The following is a 23687-nucleotide window of genomic DNA, read 5'->3' on the forward strand; positions in this document are numbered from 1 at the left end:
ACTATTTCAATGGAGTCAGTGCAATATACTCTGATTCAGGCCTCCCCCAAGAAGCCAAGGTTCAAATCCAGTTTGAGGATCCGGGTAAGGCTTTGCAAACATACTAATGAAAAGCCTGTGAATCTATTTTACTCTGTAAACTGGGAAATACTTTCAGTAAAGTTCTTCCTGTTTTGTAGAGCGCCTGTTGGAGCACCTATAGGCTTCAAGTAAGATATGCAGACTGGTGGTAATACAGGGTGGCATGGTGAGTTTATATAAGTTTGTCACATGTTCCTTACCCTCAAGCTGCCCCAAAGGGAAAAGGTTAGCTCCAACTCGTAGGGCTGAAGGCAATCCATGAGCACAGATACATGATGTTGGTTAACAGAATTGTGACTCATGGAACAGGAGGGTCAGCATCAGCTTGGGTTTTAAAAGAGATGGCTTAAGGCAGAAAATCACTCCAAGTAAATGCTTGTTTTTCGAGACAGGAGGATGGTAGACTTATGCTCCCCAATGGTGAGTGCTATGTCTACGCTGTCTTGATATGTATGACTTAGATACATTAGAATACAGCGTAAAATTTTAAGATCTGTCTGGGATCATTTGGAGCCATGGCAAACAGGGATAATTCCTACTGGCTGCAACAAGAAGTGAATAGCCTAACTGAATATGCAGACAAGTAGCAGATAGAATTGAATATAGAGAAGTGTGAATTGATATAGTTTTTGCAGAAAGGAGAGAGAAACAATATAAACTTAACAGCATAGTTCTACAGTGTGTGCAGGAACGAGAAGCATGGGAATTTATGTGCATTGATCACTAAAGGTGGCAGAACATGTTGAGAGAGTACTTAATAAAGCATGTGAAACTTTACACTCCACAGAGACAAGTATGAGTGCATGCTCTGGTTGGACCGTAACTGGGGTATTACGTCCAATTCTGGTCACCACACTTTCGGAAGGATATGATGTCCTTGGTGCGTGCTGAGCAGGTTTACCCTAATGTTCAGGGGATGCGGGCCTTTAGCATTAGATTGGAGAAGCTGGGTATGTTCTCTTTGGATGGAGGTGCATATACTTTATATAAACAAGGTTCAGGGAAGGTAGACAAAGAAAAGCTGTTCCCATTATATGATTTACAAGGACATGATTTTACAAAGACTCGGGGCACACTTAAGATTTTGGCCAAGAGATGTAGAGGACGACCTTTTTTACACAGCGAGTGGTAAAGACCTGGACCCCATTGCAGAAGGTGGTGGATGTGGAGACGATAAATGAAGGAAATTAGATCAGCACTATGGGGATAGAGCAGGGGAAATAGACTGACTGATTTGCTCTACAGAGAGCTGACGTGCACACGATGGTCAGAATGGCCTCCTTCATGGCCATAAATTTTCTCATCCTCCATAATATGCAAAAAAGAATACTGTAGAATGTCAGCAAAGTGAAATAAAAATAGATTTCCTGAGGCATTTAAACATAAGATGAGTTCCAATTGGTTTGGTTTCATTATTGAACACACACTGACATAACTTACAGAAAAGCTACTCAGGATGTAATTGTTAGTAAATGTTGTCCAGTGTGGGATGAAGGATATTAATGTTTTCACAAAAGTTTTAAAACGCATGTTTTTGCAGCATTAGGATGCTTGCCACTTTGCACATTCAGCTGCTCTACTTCTATGGCGAGGGAAGGAGCATTTTAATATTGTAAATTCGAGAGATGTGGGTACATGAATAATTCAGAGTGAGCCCCTTCTAACAAGATTAGTGTGATTGATTGGAGGAAGGAATGTTCAAGCTAGGTTAAATTTGCATATTGCACTGGTATCGATTTTTTATCTCTCTGGCACTTGGGTTTAAATCCTGGACTGGCTAGTTGGGTAAACGTGCCCGCCCATCTGTCAAATGCAAGGTTTCTGTAATGAACTATGCTCAAGCAGTCTTGACTCAGAACCGAGTGAGCAACAGCACAGAGAACAAGCTGTTAAATGTGGTCCTCGGGTTGAGCTCCATTAAAATCCATCTCCAGCTCTGATTTGGAAATGAAGTCTGGAGAGAACGTAAATGATTTATTAATAGGGGTATAGCGTACAAGAACAAGGAAGTTACGTTAAATTTGTGTGAATCACTGGAGTTTGGGTTCAGCTGGAATATTGCACCCAATAGACTCGAGAACAGAAAACAGTGAGTCATGTTAATGGTTGTTTTTTTAAACTGGAGAATGGTAGATAGCTGTGTTTCCCCAAGCATCAATGCTAGGACCACTGCTTTTTATTAATTGACTTGTATATTGAATACAGAGTAAAGTTTTAAAATATAGAGTAAAGTTTTAAAATTATTGATGGTACAAACTTGGAGATGTAGCAGACAGTGTGGATGGTACCAACTGACTGTATAACAAATGCAGAATTTTAGATATGTTGCATTATAAATATTTGGAAATTTAAGGGTTAAAAGCTTGGGGTTAGTGTGTGTTTGATTGCAGTAGTTATGTTTTTGAAAAGAATCTTGTTTTGCAAGACCAGAAAGCTTTTAGGTGCCAGAAATGAAGTTGACCAGAGTAAAAGCAGCCTGGGCTAATGCAATGTTGTTTGGCTAGGGAGAGTTCCTGAGGAGTTAATTTGTTTTCAGCTTGGGGAGATGATATAATTTCTGTATGGAACTAAGGTATTTGCACATTTTGAGAAGGTTTTTTGAGTTGCGTTCTGATCTGACGACTTTAGACATCAGTATCTCACAGTAGGATAGTCTTAAAAAAAGGAGTAATAGTATTTAAAGCAAAGCAGACTTACCTGAGGATAAGAGGAAAGCTGAAATAGACCAGTTGAAACAGCTTTTCGAAGACATCCAGCCAGAATCTGCAGGAATTCTAACAGTCATTGGGATGTGCCATTGGGATGGATTGAGAGCTGTATGCTTTTTTTCCCCCCTTTCTTGTTGTTTAATTGGGATCAGAGATAGTAAGTAAGGGTATTGTATTTACTGTATTTAGTTGTATTGTTTAAAGGATAATTGTAAGCTATTTTCGGGTGTGATGTTAAAGAGAATGTTGTGTGAATAATAAAGTTTTGTTTTAAAATACCACATCCCTATTTTCCGTGCGATCATTCCTGGAGCGAAGTACCCTTTCCACACAGTCTTTCAAAATAAAATATTGGGGTTTTGGTCCAGTATCCGAGCCACTGTTGGGGTCTGGTCTGGGATCGTAATAGCTGTAAAAAGGACATAGTTGGCCAGTGGAATTTACAGACAGAATTTAATACAGAGAAGTGTGAGGTGATGCATTTTGACAGAAGGAATAAGGAGGGATAATCTAAATGTAATGGCACAGTTTTTAAGAATGTTCTGGGACTGAGATTTGAGGGTTTTTGTGGGTTGATCTTTGAAGGTGACAGGACATATTGAGAGACTGTTTAGCAAAGCATATCAGGTTGAGTACAAAAGCAAGAAAGATATGTTGCACCTTTTATAAAGCTCTGGTTAGACCATAATGAGAGTATTTAATCTCATTCTGGTCACTGCATTTCAGGAAGGATGTGAGGGTCTTAAGAGGGGGCGGGGTGCAGAGGAGATTTAACAGAATGGTTCCAAGGATGAGAGATCTGGAGTTATTATCCTTGGAGCAAAGAATATTGAGGGGTGATTTGAAAGCTGTACAAGTTCTGACAGGCTTAAATAGGGCAGACAAAGAAAAACTTCCCAATTCCCTATCTTGGGCAGAAGGCTAAGGCATATTGAAAAAGGGTAGCGAAAAGGCACTAAGATCAGTGCATCATTATTAGCACGCTTTATAAATTATAGCTAATATCCCCATAAACGTTTCTTTAATACGTGTGATGGTTTTTAACCATGCAGCAAGGGTAGTTGAGAATATCGATCTAATCTGTTCAGATTTATGACAATGCCACATAGTTTGAATATTGATGAGGTAGAAAACAAATCAGTTTAAATGTGTTCACTTAAAAGAAATAACATTGAAGCTGCTAAGAACTACGGCTGACTCACCATTAGCACTTCATAGTTGGATTTTTTGCAACTTGAGTGCAGTCATGTCATCCAAGAACATTTCTTTGGTATGCATCTAACGTTCACAGCAATAAATGCTATTCAGGTATGTTTTAAATTATGTAATACAATCAAATAAAATGTAGCCTGCTAGAATTACTTTGTAGAATATTGTTACTGTTTAATGTAATTAAAATGGATTTGTCCCTGAAGAAAGATACTGCACAGAAATGTCCATGTTATTGGAAAATCTGCTTAACAGAAGAATCATTTTGGCATTTGTATTTCCCTGATTTTAAAACAGGAGCAAAATGTGTAAAGATTTTCAAGAAACTAGGAACTTCTTGGTGTTTTCACACTGTGATCATTTCATGCTTTGCTGCATTCGTGCTGGGTCTGTTGAACACTTGTAGGGAGTTGGTTTTTCCCTTTGTTTTTGCAGGGGTATAAGGGATGACATTGAAGAGGAAGATGACCATGTGAGTTCTTGTGCTGTCTTTCTTGAATATACTGAAAAGATTGATATAATATTGAATGTATTGTTAAGTACATAATGCAGATTGTTGTGTATTCACTGTAGCCTTTGGTCTGGATCAATTCTTGGTATGTAGCCACATTTCCAAAAGGCGCTTAATTTCACTTTGTGTCTTGAGGTTTTTCCATAAGTCTGGCCCACATTATGGCAGTGACTTCTGCTTTCCTGCTCCATCTAGATTATTTTTGGAGGATTACTGCTCTGGAGCAGCAACATCTAGTTGCTAGTGGAGCTCCATATTTACAATCCTAGCAGTTACCTGTGGTTCAGATGGTTGTTACGGTGTCCTGTGACAACAGAGGTTGTCATTGGACCATCTCCCTCTGCCAGATGTTTTGATTGAATTTCCACTTATCAATGAAAGGACTTTCTTGACTTATGAAAAATGCTCAAAGTGTCAACTGAGAACCATATCAATGACTTGGTGCTAACTCTTGGCTGCAGTGTAAGAATTCTATGTGTGTAAAGTAACAGAAGATCTCTGTCATCTTATAATTCAGACCCGGGAAAAAGTTTTTTAAAACGTAGTTTTATTAATAATTTGTTTCTTCTTAGAAACCCCTACTATTTTCAAAGAGTAAAAAGAATCAGTGAGCTGACCTAAACTATACCCCTCATATCTTGAAGGGTTTCGTTAATGCAAGTTCTGCCCATGTGCTACTTCTTGGGCTTACTGAGTAAAAGGTAGATCATTCTGTTGATTACAGTTTCTGATTTACCTTCTGCTGATCTGTCTAACTGTGGGTGTAACCAGGTACAAGAGGTACAATTTTTGCTTTATTTTTCTAAGATTTTCTATTTTCTATTTTTTGTCACGGATCCTACAATATTTCTAATCAAAAGGAAAGGACAGCAGTGATAGTATTTCTTCCTGATTGACTATCATAGAGCAACTTCCCTCAGCTGCATGAATCAGTGCTTTCTCTACATAGCCATGTCTGATCTCACAAATACCAATTGGTGACTACAGAAATAAACAAATAGAATCATAGAATTTACAGTGCAGAAGAACAAAATAAAGAACAAAGAAAAGTACAGCACAGGAACAGGCCCTTCGGCCCTCCAAGCCCGTGCCGACCATGCTGCCCGACTAAACTGCAATCTTCTACACTTCCTGGGTTCGTATCCCTCTATTCTCATCCTATTCATGTATTTGTCAAGATGCCCCTTAAATGTCACGATCGTCCCTGCTTCCACCGCCTCCTCCGGTAGCGAGTTCCAGGCACCCACTACCCTCTGTGTAAAAAAACTTGCCTCGTACATCTACTCTAAACCTTGCCCCTCGCACCTTAAACCTATGCCCCCTAGTAATTGACCCCTCTACCCTGGGGAAAAGCCTCTGACTGTCCACTCTGTCTTTGCTCCTCATAATTTTGTAGACCTCTATCAGGTCGCCCCTCAACCTCCGTCGTTCCAGTGAGAACAAACCGAGTTTATTCAACCGCTCCTCATAGCTAATGCCCTCCATACCAGGCAATATTCTGGTAAATCTCTTCTGCACCCTCTCTAAAGCCTCCACATCCTTCCAAGAAGGAGGCCATTTGGCCCATCGAGTCTGCACCGGCATGAATGAGGTGAGTGCAGGAGGAAATTAGCATGTTAAAAAATTAGCACGACAAAATTTGGGGTTATGGGGCGAAAGGAAGAGGAGGCGGCGAAAAGGGAGGAAAAAAAGAGAGAGAAATCGTGCAGTGAAAGAAAGGCGGCAGGTGAGGTATAGAAAAGCAGAAGATTAAAGGAGTCTGCACGTTCTCCCGTGTCTGCGTGGGTTTCCTCCTGGTGCTCCGGTTTCCTCCCACAGTCCAAAGATGTGCGGGTTAGGTGGATTGGCCATGCTAAATTGCTTTTAGTGTCCAAAAAGGTTAAGTGGGAGTTACTGGGTTACAGGGATAGGGGAGAGACGTGGGCTTGAGTAGGGTGCTCTTTGGAAGGGCCGTGCAGACTCGATGGGCCGAATAGCCACCTTCTGCACTGTAAATTCTATGATAAAGTAAAAACAATTGGAAGAGGGAAATATTGCAGAAATAACAACAGACGCACTGAAGGCAGGGTGGGGAAGAGAAAGAGGAGAGTGAGCAAGAAACACAGAACTTATGGAGGGGATATGGGAGGGAATTTGATAGTTAGAGGGAAGAAGGGAGGGATGGAGAGGGACTGAGAGACAGACAGGGTGGAATGGGAATGGAGATTTATGACTGGGTGGGGTTTGACATGACAGGGAGGGAGCAGCAGAGTGGGAAGCTACATGGTGGCAGGGAGTAACAGTCTGGGACAAGAACAGAGGAAGCAATGAGATGGGGATGGACAGAGACTGGGCTGGATTTTCATAATACAGGCAGGTGACTGGAGTCACTAAATAACCCAGCTTGGCGTGCCTGCCTCGGGGAAAAAATGCTTTTAAAGGTGCGATCTTCATTCTGAGGGATGGGTGCATGCTGGAGTTGGGCCCACTGACTCCGAAAGCAGTTTGGCAGTGGCGACGGTGGCTGATCAATGCCAGGCCCACCTCATTTCTCAGTGAATTATTATTTAATATTAGGACCTTTAGCCCTCACCACGCCATGCCCCGACTAATGCCTTATCTGTGCCAACCCATGCCCCTCCACCCCGCCCCAATGGTCCATCATGCCATCCCATGCCATTTCACCTCATGACCTCCCTCAACCCATAGCCCCCCATGCCAACTTAGTGACAGCTCATGCTAAACTTCCCCCCAACCCCTTCGCCTTCCTTTGTCCTTCTATCCCCCAACTTACCCAATATTCATTATGTGCAGATCTTGGGAGCCATGCTGAGATTAAATGAGATACATTTCTGACTCTTTAAAAAAAACTTTCATTCATGAAAGCACATTCCATGCATTAAAATTCTCTCAAATGTTTAATTCTGTATAAAAATAAACATTTTTATTCATAACCCCAAATTAAAGACAGGTAATCCTTTAATATCCACTTAATAGCTGTCAATCAAACTGACCGCTACCTTCGCAGAGGCTGAGTGCCAACTCTTAGAAACTCCCCATGGACCATGACCCCATTACCAAACATCAAGTCATTGTTTCAGAACTGTCACTGATCTCAACGTCTCCGGAGATCTTCATTCCAGTTTCCTAGCTCATAGTCCCCCAACCTCGCACAGCCCGCTTCTACCACTTTCCCAAAATCTACATACGGGACAGCCGTGGTAGACAAACTGTATCAACCTGTTCCTGCCCCACAAAATTCAATTCTTCCTCTCTTAGCTCCATCATCTCTCCCCTTTGCCCAAGTCTCTTCCCACCTATATTTGTGTTTCTTCTGATGCTCTACGTCATATCAATAGTTTCCAGTTTCCTTGTCCTAACTGCCTCCTCTTCATAAGGATGTCCAATCCTTCTACACCTCCAGCCCCCACGAGGAAGGTCTGAGGGCTCTCTGCATCTTCCTTGAGCAGAGGCCCAAACAATCCCTGCCCACCACCTTCCTCCACCTGGCTAAACTTGTTCTGTCGCCCAACAATTTCCCCATTAACTTGTCACACTTGCAAATATACGGTGTGGCCATGGGTACCTGTCTGGGTCCCAGTTATGCCTGTCTTTTTGTGGGTTTTGTAGAACTTCTTCCAGTCAGACTCAGGCACGCTCCCACAACTCTCTTTCTGTTACATCGATGACTGTATCAATGCTGTTTCATGCTCTCGTCTGGACCTGGAAAAACCTTATTGATTTTGCTTCCAATTTTCACCCCTTTCGCAGCTTCACATGGTCCATCTCGGACACTTCCCTTCCCGTTCTTGACCTCTCTGTTTCCATTTCCAGTGATAGACTGACCACCCATGTTCATTACAATAATAATAATCTTTATTAGTGTCACAAGTAGGCTTACATTAACACTGCAATTAAGTTACTGTGAAAATCCCCTAGTCTCCACACTCTGGCGCTTCTTCGGGTACACAGAGGGAGAATTCAGAATGTCCAATTTACCTCAACAAGCACGTCTTTCGCGACTAGTGGGAGGAACCCGGAGGAAACCCACGCAGACACTGGGAGAACGTGCAGACTCCGCACAGAACCCCAAGCTGGGAATCGAACCCGGGTCCCTGTCGCTGTGAAGCAACAGTGCTACCTTGCCGCCCACGGATTACAAACACACCAATTCCCACAGCTACCTCGGCTACAGTTTCTTACACCCCACTCCTTGTAAGGCATCTTCCAATTCTCCCAGTTTCTTCGCCTCCATCGCATCTGTTCCGATTATGCCACCATCGCAAATGATGCTTCTGACATGTCTGCTTACTTCTGTCCTCACTCCTTCCCCTCCCTCCCAGAACGATGACAGTGTCCCCTTTTTTCCTCACTTTCCACCCTGCCAGCCTCCACATTCAAAGGATCATCCTCTGCTATTTCTGCCTAGTCCAGCATAATGCCACCAATAAACACACCTTCCCCTCACCCCACCATCAGCATTTCACATGGACCGCTGGGTCACCACTCCTTTCTCGTCCCATTCCCATAGCATCTTCCGTTGCAATAGCAGAAAGTGCGACACCTGCCCCTTCACCTCCTCACTGTTCAAGGCCCCAAACACTCCTTTCAGGTGAAGCAACCTCCTTCAATTTCGCTAAATAGTTCACTAGTGTCGTCTAGGGAAGGAAATCTGTCATCCTTAACTGGTCTGGCATATATGTGACTCCCGATCCGCATTATGTGGTTGACTTAAATGCTCTCGTGAATGGGCAACATGCCAACATCCCATGAACAAATTTTTTTTAAATGTGCTCTACTGTATTCGTCGTTCCCAATGCAGTCTCTTCTACATTGGGAGACTAAATACAGATTGGGTGACTGCTTTGCAGAACAACTTTGCTCAGCCCGCAGGAATGACCCTGACCTTCCTGTCGCTTGGTATTTCAGCTCTGTAGCTTGCTCTTATGCCCACATGTCTGTACTTGGCCTGCTGCAATAGCCCAGTAAATCCAATTTAAACTGGAGCAGTAGCACCTCATCTACCAATTAAACACATTACAGCCCTCAGGACTCAACATTTGAGTTCAGCAACTTCAGACTGACCGTTCTCCTCCATCGTGACCCTTTTTAAAATATCCAAAACATTTTTTTGTTCCAATGCAAAAAAAACTCCCCCACCAGGTCACTGTCACGTCCATAGAACATAGAACATACAGTGCAGAAGGAGGCCATTCAGCCCACCGAGTCTGCACCGACCCACTTAAACCTTCACTTCCACCCTATCCCCGTAATCCAACAACCCCTCCTAATGTTTTTGGTCACCAAGGGCAGTTTATCATGGCCAATCCACTTAACCTACACGTCTTTGGACTGTGGGAGGAAACCGGAGCACCCGGAGGAAACCCACGCAGACACGGGGAGAACGTGCAGATTCCGCACAGACAGTGACCCAGCGGGGAATTGAACCTGGGACCCTGGTGCTGTGAAGCCACAGTGCTAACCACTTGTGCTACCGTGCTGCACTTGTTCTTAAGTTTCACCTTCACTGAGCACTAAACTTTATTATTCAAGTAGTCTTTAAACCACTACTAGCACCTTCTCCTGCCTTCCTCTGTCTCATGACCTGCACATCTTTGTGGCAATCTCTCCTAGCCCCCACTAATTACTGATCTACTCTGCGCCACCTCTGCTTGTACAGTATATAATCCATCACATTTTCCCTCCCATAAGCTCTGAAGAAGAGTCATGCAAATTCGAAACGTTAAGTTATTTTCCTGGGGCAGCACGGTTAGCACTGCTGCCTCACAGCGCCAGGAACCAAGATCGATCCCGGTGTCTGTGTGGGTCTCATCCCCACAACCTAAAGATGTGCAGCATCGGTAGACTGACCACGTTAAATTGCCCCTTAACTGGGAAAAATGAATTGGGTGCTTTAAATTTATTTTTCTCTCTCCATAGATGTTGTCAGACCTGCTAACTTTTTCCAGTATTTTCTGTTTATTGTTTCAGATTCCAGCATCTGCACTACTTTGCTTTTTTGAAAGCTTTACTCTATCTCCCCTCCCAACTGTTATAATGACAGGTTATGGAAACCTTCAAGCCATAATAATGTACAGTGGTAGCCCTTAAGGTTATAGCAACAAACATCCATTGAAACCCCTGCAACAGTTTTTTTTATCACTGAGTCATAGACAGGCAGTTTTTCTTTCAAAATTTAACACGCATGGGATTTAAACCTCTGGACAGCTCAGCAGTTCAACATAATTTATACACTCTTCACCAGCATTTATGGCTCCATCACAAAGTTGTGGCACATGTACTGCAAGTTGTGACCATTCCTGGAGTGAAAATCACTTCTGCTTGTCCTGAGCACTAAATTTAAATGGCCCAGCTGAGTTTGGGATTCCCCCATGTGTGCTTCACACCCTATCCCCTACCCATGAAAATGTGTGCTGGAAATCAGGGTGGAACATCAGATCCAGATCCCATCCATTATTTTTAAAAGGTCCCTCCACAAAAATCCAACCCTATGAGACTGAAGGGGAGAGGGAGGGACCGAAGTGGCTGAGCAAATTGGTGGTGTTTTGGAAAAGGGGCAGATGGGTATGAAGTGAGAAAAGACCAAAATATTTGAGGGAAAAGTATGGGGAGATGTTCTGTTGAAGGAGAGGAGGTATAGACCTGGGCTTATTAGAAAGGAGGGAAAAACGTGGCTGAAGTAACGGAAATGTGGAGTAGGGAGAGCAGTAGAACTAAATAATGCCGAAGGAGCAAATTGTGTGTGTGTGGTGGTGGGGGGGGGGGACAGAAAATGCTGGAACTGTATGGCTGATCCAGTCAGTATGTAGCTGTTGTTTCAAGAGTGGTTCTTCTTTCAGAACACACATAGAAACCACAAATTGTTTCCTCCTGTGACTGCAGATTCCCAAAATGTTTGTGTGACACAATTATATGGCTTATATTGTAAAGTAAAATTGTTTCTGGGTTTTACAACAAACCAAGTGAGCAATTTGCCATGTGTTTTTTTAAATCTGCTTACTGACTAGATCCAAAGTACTTCCAAGTTCATTTGATGGTACTGTTCTGACAACCTTACAAAGTTCCATCTTTCGAGCGTTTTAAAAAAATATAGCAGTTTTTGCAACAGCTGATTTAGAGTGATTTTAATTGCCCTTTTTTGACATTTGTCAGTATCATGAAAGCCAGGGTGTATCATTCTGTCACTGGGACAGTCAGGGAATCAGCACACTGGTCCTGTCCTTCCATTAACTAAACAAGTTCTACTGTGATGCTGCTTGCATTCCATACTGCTGCTGATCCCCAAGGATAGAGGGTGTACATAATGATAGCCAGAGCAATAACCAGAAATAATAGATAATGTAGCTCGGAATGGATGGAAATAGGAGCAGAAAAGATGTCTTCAAAAGGAGAACAGGAGAAACAAATTAATAGTGTGGATAAAAATTAATTGCAGGATAAAAAGGGATCATTGAAAAGGAGAGAATAATAACATCAAGAGAAAGCGCACACAGAATATTCACCTGATTGTGTGAGTGCACTGTGCATTTAGAAAGCACAGGATGATGATTATACTGCACACAATTCATGGAGAAAATCCTTGCCCTCAATGAACAACTACCAGTGTTTTGCGGCAGGTGACTGGCACTGCAAACTGGTTTCAATGCCTGTCCTTTCAGAGTGAGTGCCCTACCAAAGACTTTTTGCCCTATTCATAGGTTTTTTTGTGTGTTCAATACTCTTAAATCAATTTGATCTATTTAGTGAATACTGCTTGAAAGTATTGTATTTTTCAGGGGTTGATCTAGATCGAGGAAGTGTTCAGTACACTGAGCAGTGATGCGTTCTCTCTCCAGTTTGACTTGTGGATTACTTATGTGCAGGAAGCCTACTTTCGGTACATGGCTGAAAATCCTAACGCTGGTGTGATTCAGGAGGAGGAGGATGATATTGAATATGACAGCGATGGTAATCCCATACCTCCACAGAAAAAAGTAATTGATCCATTGCCTTCTATTGACCATACGGAGGTAAGCAGAAATCTGAAAAAGTTCTTAGTTGTACAATGTCTGACTGTTGATCCCCTTGAAAATGAACCTGTTGGACAGATGTCTGCTGTAAATAATAGCCTCGACTGATGGGGCAGATTGGATCTTTGATTTCACCTGGAATGTTTAACTCATCCCTATGGATATGAGGAAATGCATTTGTTGGAGGGGCAATTAATGTTGTGACATTTATGATCGGCTGACTATCTTTCTGACAAAGATAATAGAGTGACATGAAAAATTAAGTTTTTTTTCAGAAAAATCCACATCAACTTGCCATTATGAGACATTATTGAGAGAACCTGGTTATTATTGAATTATGAGCAGTTTGTGTTAATGGATCCATGGAAAACTGGATTGAAACTGTACCAAACTCAAGTTCTTAAACATGTGGTCAACAGTGGCGCCTTATCACAATCTGAGTTCTTTCCGAACTCAAAAAGTAAAACCTCACTGCTGTAACTAGCTCTCCAGTCTTTAATTTGTGGACATATTTGTTGAAAGCATATTTGGACTAAGAGGGTTTTGCTCCTCACATTATAATAAAGACCAATCTTCTGAGACTGCTCAATCCTTCTTACCTTCAGGCGGTTCTCACTAATCTGGAGATTTTGTGCTGTTTAGTGAATGTATAACATCATTGGATATTATTATAAAACTGCATCCAATCCAGGAAACAGACGAGAACATTTTTGACAAAAGATCAACATCAGATTTTAGTAATTTGTCACTTTAAGCATTCTGTTGAAATGACTTGTAACTTGTAAATCTTTTAGATTGAGTACCAGCCATTTGAGAAGAATTTCTACATTGAGCATGAAGAATTGGTGAAACTTTCACTCATACCATTAGCTGAACTCCGGCAGAAACTGAACTTGAGAGTAAGTATGGAATTCCATCTACTAATGCTTTACATTATTATTTTGACAGGCAGTTAGCAAAATGCTGAGTTTTACTAAAAATGTCAGTTTGGTCTGCATCTAATCTTAGAACTCAAGTAGCAGTTTGGTTGAGGTTGATCAAACTACTGAAGGTTGTCTCTGACCAGTTTAGTGTCATGTGAATGGTCATGTTAGAATCATAGAATAGAATCATAGAATCCCTACAGTGCAAAAGAAGGTCATGCGGCCCATCAAATCTGCAACCACCCTCTGAAAGAACACCCTCCCTGGGTCCACTACCTTGCCCTATCCCCGTAACCCCACCTAACCTTTGGACACTTAAGGGGCAATTTAGCATGGCCGATCCACCAAACCTGCACATCTTTGGACTGTGATAGGAAACCAGAGCACCCGGAGGAAATCCAGGCAGACACTGGGAGAATGTGCAAACTCCACACAGGCAGTCACCCAAGGCCAGAATTAAACCCAGGTCCCTGGCGCTGTGAGGCAGCAATGCTAACCGCTGTGCCACCTTTCTCATCCATTTTTCAATCTTTTCTCCTTGTACAGTACCCAGTCTAGAATAGCCCATTCTCTGGTTTGTTTCATCAAAGTATTGATCGAAAAAACCATTAGGTACACGTTTATAGGGGGTCAATGGTGTAACGGTATTGCTATACTGTTGTGTAAAGAATATAAAAGACCAAGATCTGCTAAATGGATTAAACCCCTGCACAATCTCATTGTGTGATAAAGAATAATGTAGGCTTAAGTGTTTGAAATATGCAGTCTATGTACAGCTTCAGAATATTTGGAAGAGGCAGCCATTGACTTTGGCTGGGAATTACATCTGCCATTTTCTATGACCAAACGGCCAGTGCAGCCTTTAGCACTCTGTGGTCCAGTATAATATGATTAGATTCTTCCTTTGGAGCTTCCAGAAGGTGAGCTGTATTTTGAAACCTGCTCAGGTTGAAAAGATTGTTGGTGGAGAGGATGAATGGGTGGAGGATTATGTGGTGGAGGCAAGAGAATGGCACTAAGTGAATTCAGAGAGCCAGTGCAGCGACCATGGGGTGAATGGCCTCTTCTGCACTTCTGCGATATGAAACAAATATTTTAGAATCGTTAAAGGAACATTAACTTTAAAAAAACAGCTAAGTTTGTAACAAGATAAAGTTGATTGAGTTGAACATATTGGTTCCATTCCGCCATACTAGTTAGATTCCAGTTGCCTATTCTTTAGAAATTGGTCTTGACAGTGAGATTTGGTATAGCACCATTGTGACTGGTTAAAAGGAATGTAAATGTCATCCCAGTCCTAGAGAACCATCGGGAACCCTTCCCTTTGAGAGCTGGCTGGTGGTGATTTAACCTGAGGGTCACCACACCTCCTACGCGGGCCAAGGTTGAGAAGGCAGAGCCTTCATAAATAATCTCAGCCGGTACGGGAATTGAACCAGCGGTGTTGGCATCACTCCTGTCACGAACCAGCTGTCCAGTAAACTGGCAAATTGTGAGAGACTGCCTTCAGGTTTATCCATGCACATATGACTGCACCACAGTGCATGCAGTCTTTTTAAATTAAATTTCCACTGGTAACAGAAAACTGATGGCTCTGCCTGGATAGTTCAAGTCTGCAGTCTGCTTTTTGTCATCCTGCACAGGTACATGTTTGCTATAGTGGGCGAGATTCTCCGACCCCCCGCCGGGTCGGAAAATCGCCGGGGGGGGGGGGGGGGCGGCGTGAATCCTGCCCCCGCCGGCCTCCGAATTCTCCCACCCCCCCAAAAACTGGCGTGCGTGAGTCGCGCAGCCCCCCTCGGCGAATGGCGGGCTCCGGCGCGGCTCAATGGGCCCCGGGGCCGCCCAAATTCTCCGGCCCGCGATGAGCCGAAGTTTCGCCCGCCTGTAGCCTGTCCCGCCGGCATAAATTGGAGTTGGGCCCTTACCGGCAGGACCTGGCAGCACGAGCGGCCTCCAGGGTTATTGAGGTGGTCGGGGAGGGACCTGGCCCTGGGATGTGCCCCCACGGTGGCTTGGCCCATGGTCGGGGCCCACCGATCCGCGGGCGGACCTGTGCCGTGGGGGGCACTCTATTCATTCCCCACCGGATGCCGTGGTTATCCGCCATTCCCGGTGCGGAAGTGACTCCATGTGCGTGTGCACGGGGATGACGTCAGCAGATGCTGACGCTCCAGTGCATGCGCGGACCTGCGCCGGCTGGCGGAGTCCCTTCAGCCCCGGCTGGCGTGGCGCCAAGCCCCTTTCCTGCCAGCTGGCGGGGCACAAACCACTCCGGGGCGGGCCTAGCCCCTGAATGTGCGGAGGATTCCGCACCTTTGGGGCGGCCCGACGCCAGAGTGGTTCACGCCACTCCGTCCCGCCGGGTAGGGGAGAATCCCGCCCAGTATCTCTGCAGTGCTCAAGTAGTTGCATAGAATATTGTTTCTTGTCTTGCTGGAATTGGTATTTCAGTGTTTTAGGTGTACACATTCCACAGCTTACGGAAGAGTAACATGCTCACAAACATGCAATTGAGAAAAAAATCATCAAAAATGTTTGTTCTAAAATTGTCTAGCTGAATTTATGTGCAATACTCTTAATTTGAACCGTATTTAACGTAACAGAATTTCTTCCTCCACAGGTCTCTGGTGCGGACCCTCCAAAACCTTGCAGTAGTTTTGCTCACTTTGGCTTTGATGAGCAGTTGATGCACCAGATCCGAAAGTCGGAATACACACAGCCAACACCAATACAGTGTCAGGTAATAGTCTGAACATTTCACATACACCGTCTTCCTTTTATGCAAGACGGTTGAAATAGCTACCTTATAAATACTACTCTCATTTCCATTTTCACATGACTTGTATCTTGGATTGTAAACTTGGAAGAGTGACAAAAAATGAAGATGATATGAATCGCCTGAAACAGTGAAACCATCTTCAGCTGCTTCATCAATGATCTCCCTTCCATCATAAACACAGAAGTGAGGATGTTCGCAGATAACTGCACAACATTCACGACTCCTCAGATAATGTCTAAATGCAGCAAGACCTGGACAATATCCAGGCTTGGGCTGACAAGTGGCAAGTTACGTTATGCCACACAAGTGCCAGACACTATTCATCTCCTACAAGAGAGGATCTAACCACCGCCCCTTGACATTCAATGCCATTACCATCGCTGAATCTCCCACAATCAACATCCTGGGGGTTACCATTGATCAAAAACTGAACTGAACTTGCCATATAAAAACTGGCTACCAGGTTAGGTCAAAGGCTAGGATTCCTACAGCGAGTAGGACCCCCCCCCCCCCCCCCAAGAGCTTATCCACCATCACACCCCCCACCCCAAAAAGAGCTTATCCACCATCTACAAAGCACAAGTGAGGAACGTAATGGAATGCTCCCCACTTGCCTGGATGGGTGCAGCTCATCATCATAGAATTTACAGTGCAGAAGGAGGCCATTCGGCCCATCGAGTCTGCACCGGCTCTTGGAAAGAGCACCCTACCCAAGGTCAACACCTCCACCCTATCCCCATAACCCAGTAACCCTACCCAACACTAAGGGCAATTTTGGACACGAAGGACAATTTATCATGGCCAATCCACCTAACCTGCACATCTTTAGACTGTGGGAGGAAACCGGAGCACCCGGAGAAAACCCACACACACACGGGGAGGATGTGCAGACTCCGCACAGACAGTGACCCAAGTCGGAATCGAACCTGGGACCCTGGAGCTGTGTAGCAATTGTGCTATCCACAATGCTACCGTGCTGCCCTACAACATTCAAGAAGCTTGACCCTATCCAGGACAAAACAGTCCGCTTGATTGCTACCCCCTCCATAAACATTCAATCCATCACCAACGAATAGTGGCAGCTCTGTGTACCATCTACAAGATGCACTGCAGTAACTCACCAAGGTTCCTTAGGCAGCACCTGCCTAACCCACAATCACTACCATCTAGAAGGATAAGAGCAGCAGATATCTGGGAACCCCACCACCTGGAGGTTCCCCTCCAAGTCATTCACCACCCCGACATGGAAATATATCTCTTTTCCTTCACTGTCACTGGGTCAAAATCCTGGAACAACAGCGGTTCAAGCAGGCAATTCCCAACCACCTTCTGAAAGGCAATAAATGCTGGCCTAACAATAGATGCCCACATCCCATAAATGAATTTTTAAAAAGAAAGTAGGATGGGAGGCAGATGGAAATTAATATTAAGTATGAATTGATGCATTTTGGCAGAACGGATAGAGAGAAGAAATAGACTAAATAGCATAGATTTAAAGAGTATGCAGGGACAGAGGAACCTGGCGGTGCATGTGCATTGATCTTTGAAGGTGGCCGGACATATTGGCAAAGTATATGGGATCTTCAGCTTCATGAATAGAGATATTGAAAACAAAAGCAAGGAAGGTATGCTGAACCTTGAAAAGCTCTGTTTACGCCTCAGCTAGCGTATTGCATCCGGTTCTGGTCATAACATTTAAGGAAGATGTGTGGTTCTTTGAAAGGATTCAGAGATGTACCAGAATGGTTCTAAGGGTGGAAGATTGTAGCTACAAGGTTACGTTGGACAAACTAGTATTGTTCTCCTTGGAGAAAAGAACATTGAAGGGAGATTTGATGGAAATGTACAAGATTGACCGGTTTGGACAAGGAAAAACCTTTTCCACTAGCTGATAGTACAATGACTGGGGCAACACTGATTTAAGGCTTTGGCAAGAGATGCAGGGTTACGGGGATACAGTAGTGCAATGGAACTGACTGGATTGCCCTACAATAGGTTGCCATAGACTTGATGGGCCAAATGGCCCCCTTCTGTACTGTAAATGAGTCTGTGACTTCAGGTTTGTGATATTACTTGTATTTAAGAGGCATTAAGGATAGAACTGAAGTGAAGAAAAGATTCTAGAATGATTGGGTGGCATAGTAGCACAGTGGTTAGCACTGCTGCCTCACCGCGCCAGGGACTCGGGTTCAATTCCGGCCTTGGTGTGACTGTGTGGAGTTTACACATTCTCCTTGTGTCTGCATGGATTTCCTCCGGGTGCTCCGGCTTAATCCCACCGTCCCCAATGTGCAACTTAGGTGGGGTTACAAGGATAGGGTGGTGGAGGCAGGTTGCTCTTTTGGAGGGCCAGGGCAGACTCAGTGGGCTAACGCGCACATGTGCACTGTATCGATTGTATGATTCGATAAATCATTAACTACAGGAGAGCAGGTCAGTTACTGTGTTTGTTGCCTTTGATCCTAAAAATGTTGATGGATCCTCGGCATTGGTATTGGAGGCGGTATTTTCAGGTCAGCAAATCCTTAGAAAGGCTATCTCATGTGTCATGCTACTGTTTGATGAGAGTAGGTTAAACTGCTCATGTGCTGTTCTGGTGTTACAGAAAACTGCAAAGGGAATTCTGTTCTTTGACTGCAAGCTGGGCAGTCCTGATATTAACATGATCTTTAATTTTTCAGTTGCATTATATTAGAACAAAAGTAGACCCTTGAGCCTGCTCCATCGTACACTTAGATTGTGATTGATCCATATCACAACTCATCTACTGGAGGAATTAATGGAATTGAACATTAATAAATCCCATGGACCAGGGGCGAAATTCTCCGGTATCGGCGCGATGTCCGCCGACTGGCGCCCAAAACGGCGCAAATCAGTCGGGCATCGCGCCGCCCCAAAGGTGCGGAATGCTCTGCATCTTGGGGGGCCGAGCCCCAATCTTAAGGGGCTAGGCCCGCGCCGGATGAATTTCTGCCCCGCTAGCTGGCGGAAAAGGCCTTTGGTGCCCCGCCAGCTGGCGCGGAAATGACATCTCCGGGCGGCGCATGCGTGGGAGCGTTAGCGGCCGCTGATGGCATTCCCGCGCATGTGCAGTGAAGGGAGTCTCTTCCGCCTCCGCCATGGTGGAGACCGTGGCGAAGGCGGAAGGAAAAGAGTGCCCACACGGCACAGGCCCGCCTGCGGATCGGTGGGCCCCGAGTGCGGGCCAGGCCACCGTGGGGGCAACCCCCGGGGCCAGATCGCCCCGCGCGCCCCCCCCCCCCCCCCCCCCAGGACCCCGGAGCCCGCCCGCGCCGCCTTGTCCCGCCGGTAAGGTAGGTGGTTTAATCTACGCCGGCGGAAGAGGCATTTTAGCAGCGGGACTTCGGCCCATCCGGGCCAGAGAATCGCAGGGGGGGCCGCCAACCGGTGCGGCGTGATTCCCGCCCCCGCCGAATATCCGGTGCCGGAGAATTCGGCAACCGGCAGGGGCGGGATTCACGCCAGCCCCCGGCGATTCTCCGACTCGGCAGGGGGGTCGGAGAATCTCGCCCCTGATGATCAACGTCCCAGTGTGTAGAAGGAGGAGGTCATCTTCCAAAATTCTATTCATTTTGGAATGGTTCCTGTAGATTGAAAGGTCGCAAATAGAAAAAAATTATAGTCCCAGGTGATCATAGGCTGCTTTCCCCTTTTAGGGGAGAACTGACTGGTACGATTTAACCTGAGGATCAACACACCTCAGGCGAGTTGCAAGGTTGAGAAGGATTTTCATGAATAACCTCAGCTAGTACAGGAATTGAACCTGCACTGTTGGTCTCACTCTGCATCGTGAACCAGCTGTCCGGCCAACTGAGTGAAACCGGCCCTGCTATGAAAGAAAAGAGAGGGAGAGAAACAACAGACGATAGCGGGCTGTTCTGATAATTGCCGGGCTGACCATAACCCAAAGGGAAACATGATCAAGCTATCACAACGATTTGCAATTTGTACTTTCTTGTGATAATCATTGAATTTACAGGCAGAAGGAGGCCCTTTGGCCCATGAAGTCTGCACCAGCCCTTGGAAAGAGCATCCTACTTAAGACCACGCCTCCACCCTATCCCCACAATCCAGTAACCCCACCTAATCTTTTGGACACTAACGGGCAATTTAGCACGGCCAGGTGCGAGGGGCAAGGTTTAGAGTAGATGTACGAGGCAAGTTTTTTACGCAGAGGGTAGTGGGTGCCTGGAACTCGCTGCCGGAGGAGGTGGTGGAATCAGGGACGATAGTGACATTTAAGGGGCATCTTGACAAATACATGAATAGGATGGGAATACAGGGATACTGACCCAGGAAGTGTAGAAGACTGTAGTTTAGTCGGGCAGCATGGTCGGCATGGGCTGGAGGGCCGAAGGGCCTGTTCCTGTGCTGTACTGTTCTTTGTTCAGTCCATCTAACCTGTACATTTTTGGACTGTGGGAGGAAACAGGAGCACCCGAAGGAAACCTACGAAGACACGAAGAGAACGTGCAGACTCCACACAGAAGAACTGAAGAATTCAGATACCACTTTTCGGAGAATTTAAATATTAAATTAAAACATTTTTTAAAAGTAAAGAAAACTTAAACACTCAAGATTACATTTATATAGTTAGAAATAGTCATAACAACATTTACAAAAAGATTTTTGCTTAGTTAAACTCACAACTAAACAACGGCTGTGGTACCTGGATTCTGTCCCATTCTAGCCGGCTGTGGTACCTGGATTCTGTTCCATTCTAGCCGGCTGTGGTACCTGGATTCTGTTCCATTCTAACCGGCTGTGGGAGTGGATTCTGTTCCATTCTAGCCAGCTGTGGTACCTGGATTCTGTTCCATTCTAGCAGGCGTCGTACCTGGATTCTGTTCCATTCTAGCTGGCTGTGGTACGTGGATTCTGTTCCATTCTAGCCGGCTGTGGTAGCTGGATTCTGTTCCATTTTAGCCGACTGTGGTACCTGGATTCTGTACCATTCTAACCGGCTGTGGTAGTGGATTCTGTTCCATTCTAGCCGGCTGTGGTGCCTTGATTCTGTTCCATTCTAACCGGCTGTGGCAGTGGATTCTGTTCCATTCTAGTCGGCTGTGGTACCTGGATTCTGTTCCATTCTAGCCGGCTGTGGTACCTGGTTTCTTGTTACATTCTCGCCGACTGATACCTGGATTCTGTTCCATTCTAGCCGGCTGTGGTACCTGGATTCTGTTCCATTCTAAGCCGGCTGTACTGTATAGAACATTAGTTAGGCCACACTTGGAGTATAGTGTTCAATTCTGGTCGCCACACTACCAGAAGGATGTGGAGGCTTTAGAGAGGGTGCAGAAGAGATTTACCAGAATGTTGCCTGGTATGGAGGGCATAAGCTATGAGGAGCGATTGAATAAACTCGGTTTGTTCTCACTGGAACGAAGGAGGTTGAGGGGCGACCTGATAGAGGTATACAAAATTATGAGGGGCATAGACAGAGTGGATAGTCAGAGGCTTTTCCCCAGGGTAGAGGGGTCAATTACTAGGGGGCATAGGTTTAAGGTGAGAGGGGCAAGGTTTAGAGTAGATGTACGAGGCAAGTTTTTTACGCAGAGGGTAGTGGGTGCCTGGAACTCACTGCCGGAGGAGGTAGTGGAAGCAGGGACGATAGGGACGTTTAAGGGGCATCTTGACAAATATATGAATAGGATGGGAATAGAAGGATACGGACCCAGGAAGTGTAGAAGATTGTAGTTTAGTCGGGCAGTACGGTCGGCACGGGCTTGGAGGGCCGAAGGGCCTGTTCCTGTGCTGTACATTTCTTTGTTCTTTGTACTTGGATTCTGTTCCATTCTAGCCGACGTGGTACCTGGATTCTGTTCCATTCTAGCCGGCTGTGGTACCTTGATTCTGTTCCATTCTAGCTGGCTGTGGTAGTGGATTCTGTTCCATTCTCGCCGGCTGTGGTACCTGGATTCTGTTCCATTCTAAACCGGCTGTACTACTTGGATTCTGTTCCATTCTAGCCGGTGTGGTACCTGGATTCTGTTCTATTCTAGCCGGCTGTACTACTTGGATTCTGTTCCATTCTTGCCGACGTGGTACCTGGATTCTGTTCCTTTCTAGCCGGCTGTGGTACCTTGATTCTGTTCCATTCTAACCGGCTGTGGTAGTGGATTCTGTTCCATTCTAGTCGGCTGTGGTACCTGGATTCTGTTCCATTCTAGCCGGCTGTGGTACCTGGTTTCTTGTTACATTCTCGCCGACTGATACCTGGATTCTGTTCCATTCTAGCCGGCTGTGGTACCTGGATTCTGTTCCATTCTAAGCCGGCTGTACTTGGATTCTGTTCCATTCTAGCCGACGTGGTACCTGGATTCTGTTCCATTCTAGCTCGCTGTGGTAGTGGATTCTGTTCCATTCTAGCCGGCTGTGGTACCTTGATTCTGTTCCATTCTAGCTGGCTGTGGTAGTGGATTCTGTTCCATTCTCGCCGGCTGTGGTACCTGAATTCTCTTCCATTTTAGCCGGCTGTGGTACCTGGATTCTGTTCCATTCTAATCGGCTTTGGTTCCTGGATTCTGTTGCATTCTAGCCGGCTGTGGTATCTGGATTCTGTTCCATTCTAACCGGCTGTGGTACCTGGATTCTGTTCCATTCTAGCCGGCTGTGGTACCTGGATTCTGTTCCATTCTAACTGGCTGTGGTACCTGGATTCTGTTCCATTCTAGCTGGCTGTGGTATCTGCATTTGTACCTGTCCCGAGAAAATTTACAGGTATTGGATGGGCACAGCCCATTGAGAAAGGTGGTGGGAGTAGTGTTGAAATCTTTAACATACAAGTCAGACTTTTAGACTGAAAGAAGTTTAACAGATAACAACACAGGTGAAGGTTAAATGATTTTACTTGTCACAAGGAGAGAGGCTGCTGGAATCGAGGGTCACAGCAGGCACACTCTGAGGAACGTGATGGACGTAGAGATCTTTATACACAGAAGAACCCCTCCCCCAGGTGATACATTGGTAATTGCTGAGCTTTTCAGTTGGCTTACACAGAGACAAAGGTACGATTCCAATACAATGAAGGGGTGATCAGATGACGTCAATGTCTACTGCAGTAATTGTACAGAGATTAATATACATTAGCAATACAAAGGCCATGCTAATCGACTGACATCATTGGCTTCGATGGTACTGTTATTGAACAATGGTATGTGTGTAAATAAGGCCAGAAGACATAGGAGCAGAATTGGGCCACTCGGCCCATCGAGTCTGCTCCACCATTCAATCATGGTTGATACTTTCTCATCCCCATTCTCCTGCCTCCTCCCCATAACCCCTGATCCCCTTATTAATCAAGAACCTATTATCTCTGTCTTAAATACACTCAGTGAATTGGCCTCCACAGCCTTTTGCGGAAAAGAGTTCCACAGATTCACCACCCTCTGGATGAAGAAATTCCTCCTCATCTCTGTTTTAAAGGATCGCCCCTTTAGT

General features: G+C 45.1%; 1 protein-coding gene across 3 annotated transcripts in view; it reads left to right on the plus strand.

The window, feature by feature from the left end:
- LOC140398332 (ATP-dependent RNA helicase DDX42-like) overlaps window positions 1-23687 on the plus strand; it is a 213141-nt gene that overhangs the window by 70623 nt on the left and 118831 nt on the right. The window contains exons 5-8 of one of the 3 annotated variants that reach the window (XM_072486909.1): window positions 4434-4470; window positions 12345-12518; window positions 13313-13417; window positions 16065-16184. In XM_072486909.1, the coding sequence (XP_072343010.1) occupies window positions 4434-4470; window positions 12345-12518; window positions 13313-13417; window positions 16065-16184 (436 nt within the window). The remainder of the gene's footprint in view (window positions 1-4433; window positions 4471-12344; window positions 12519-13312; window positions 13418-16064; window positions 16185-23687) is intronic. The other 2 variants (XM_072486910.1, XM_072486911.1) reach the window with 2 other exon arrangements.

Source organism: Scyliorhinus torazame, chromosome 21, assembly GCF_047496885.1.
Source record: "Scyliorhinus torazame isolate Kashiwa2021f chromosome 21, sScyTor2.1, whole genome shotgun sequence".
NCBI lineage: Eukaryota > Metazoa > Chordata > Chondrichthyes > Carcharhiniformes > Scyliorhinidae > Scyliorhinus > Scyliorhinus torazame.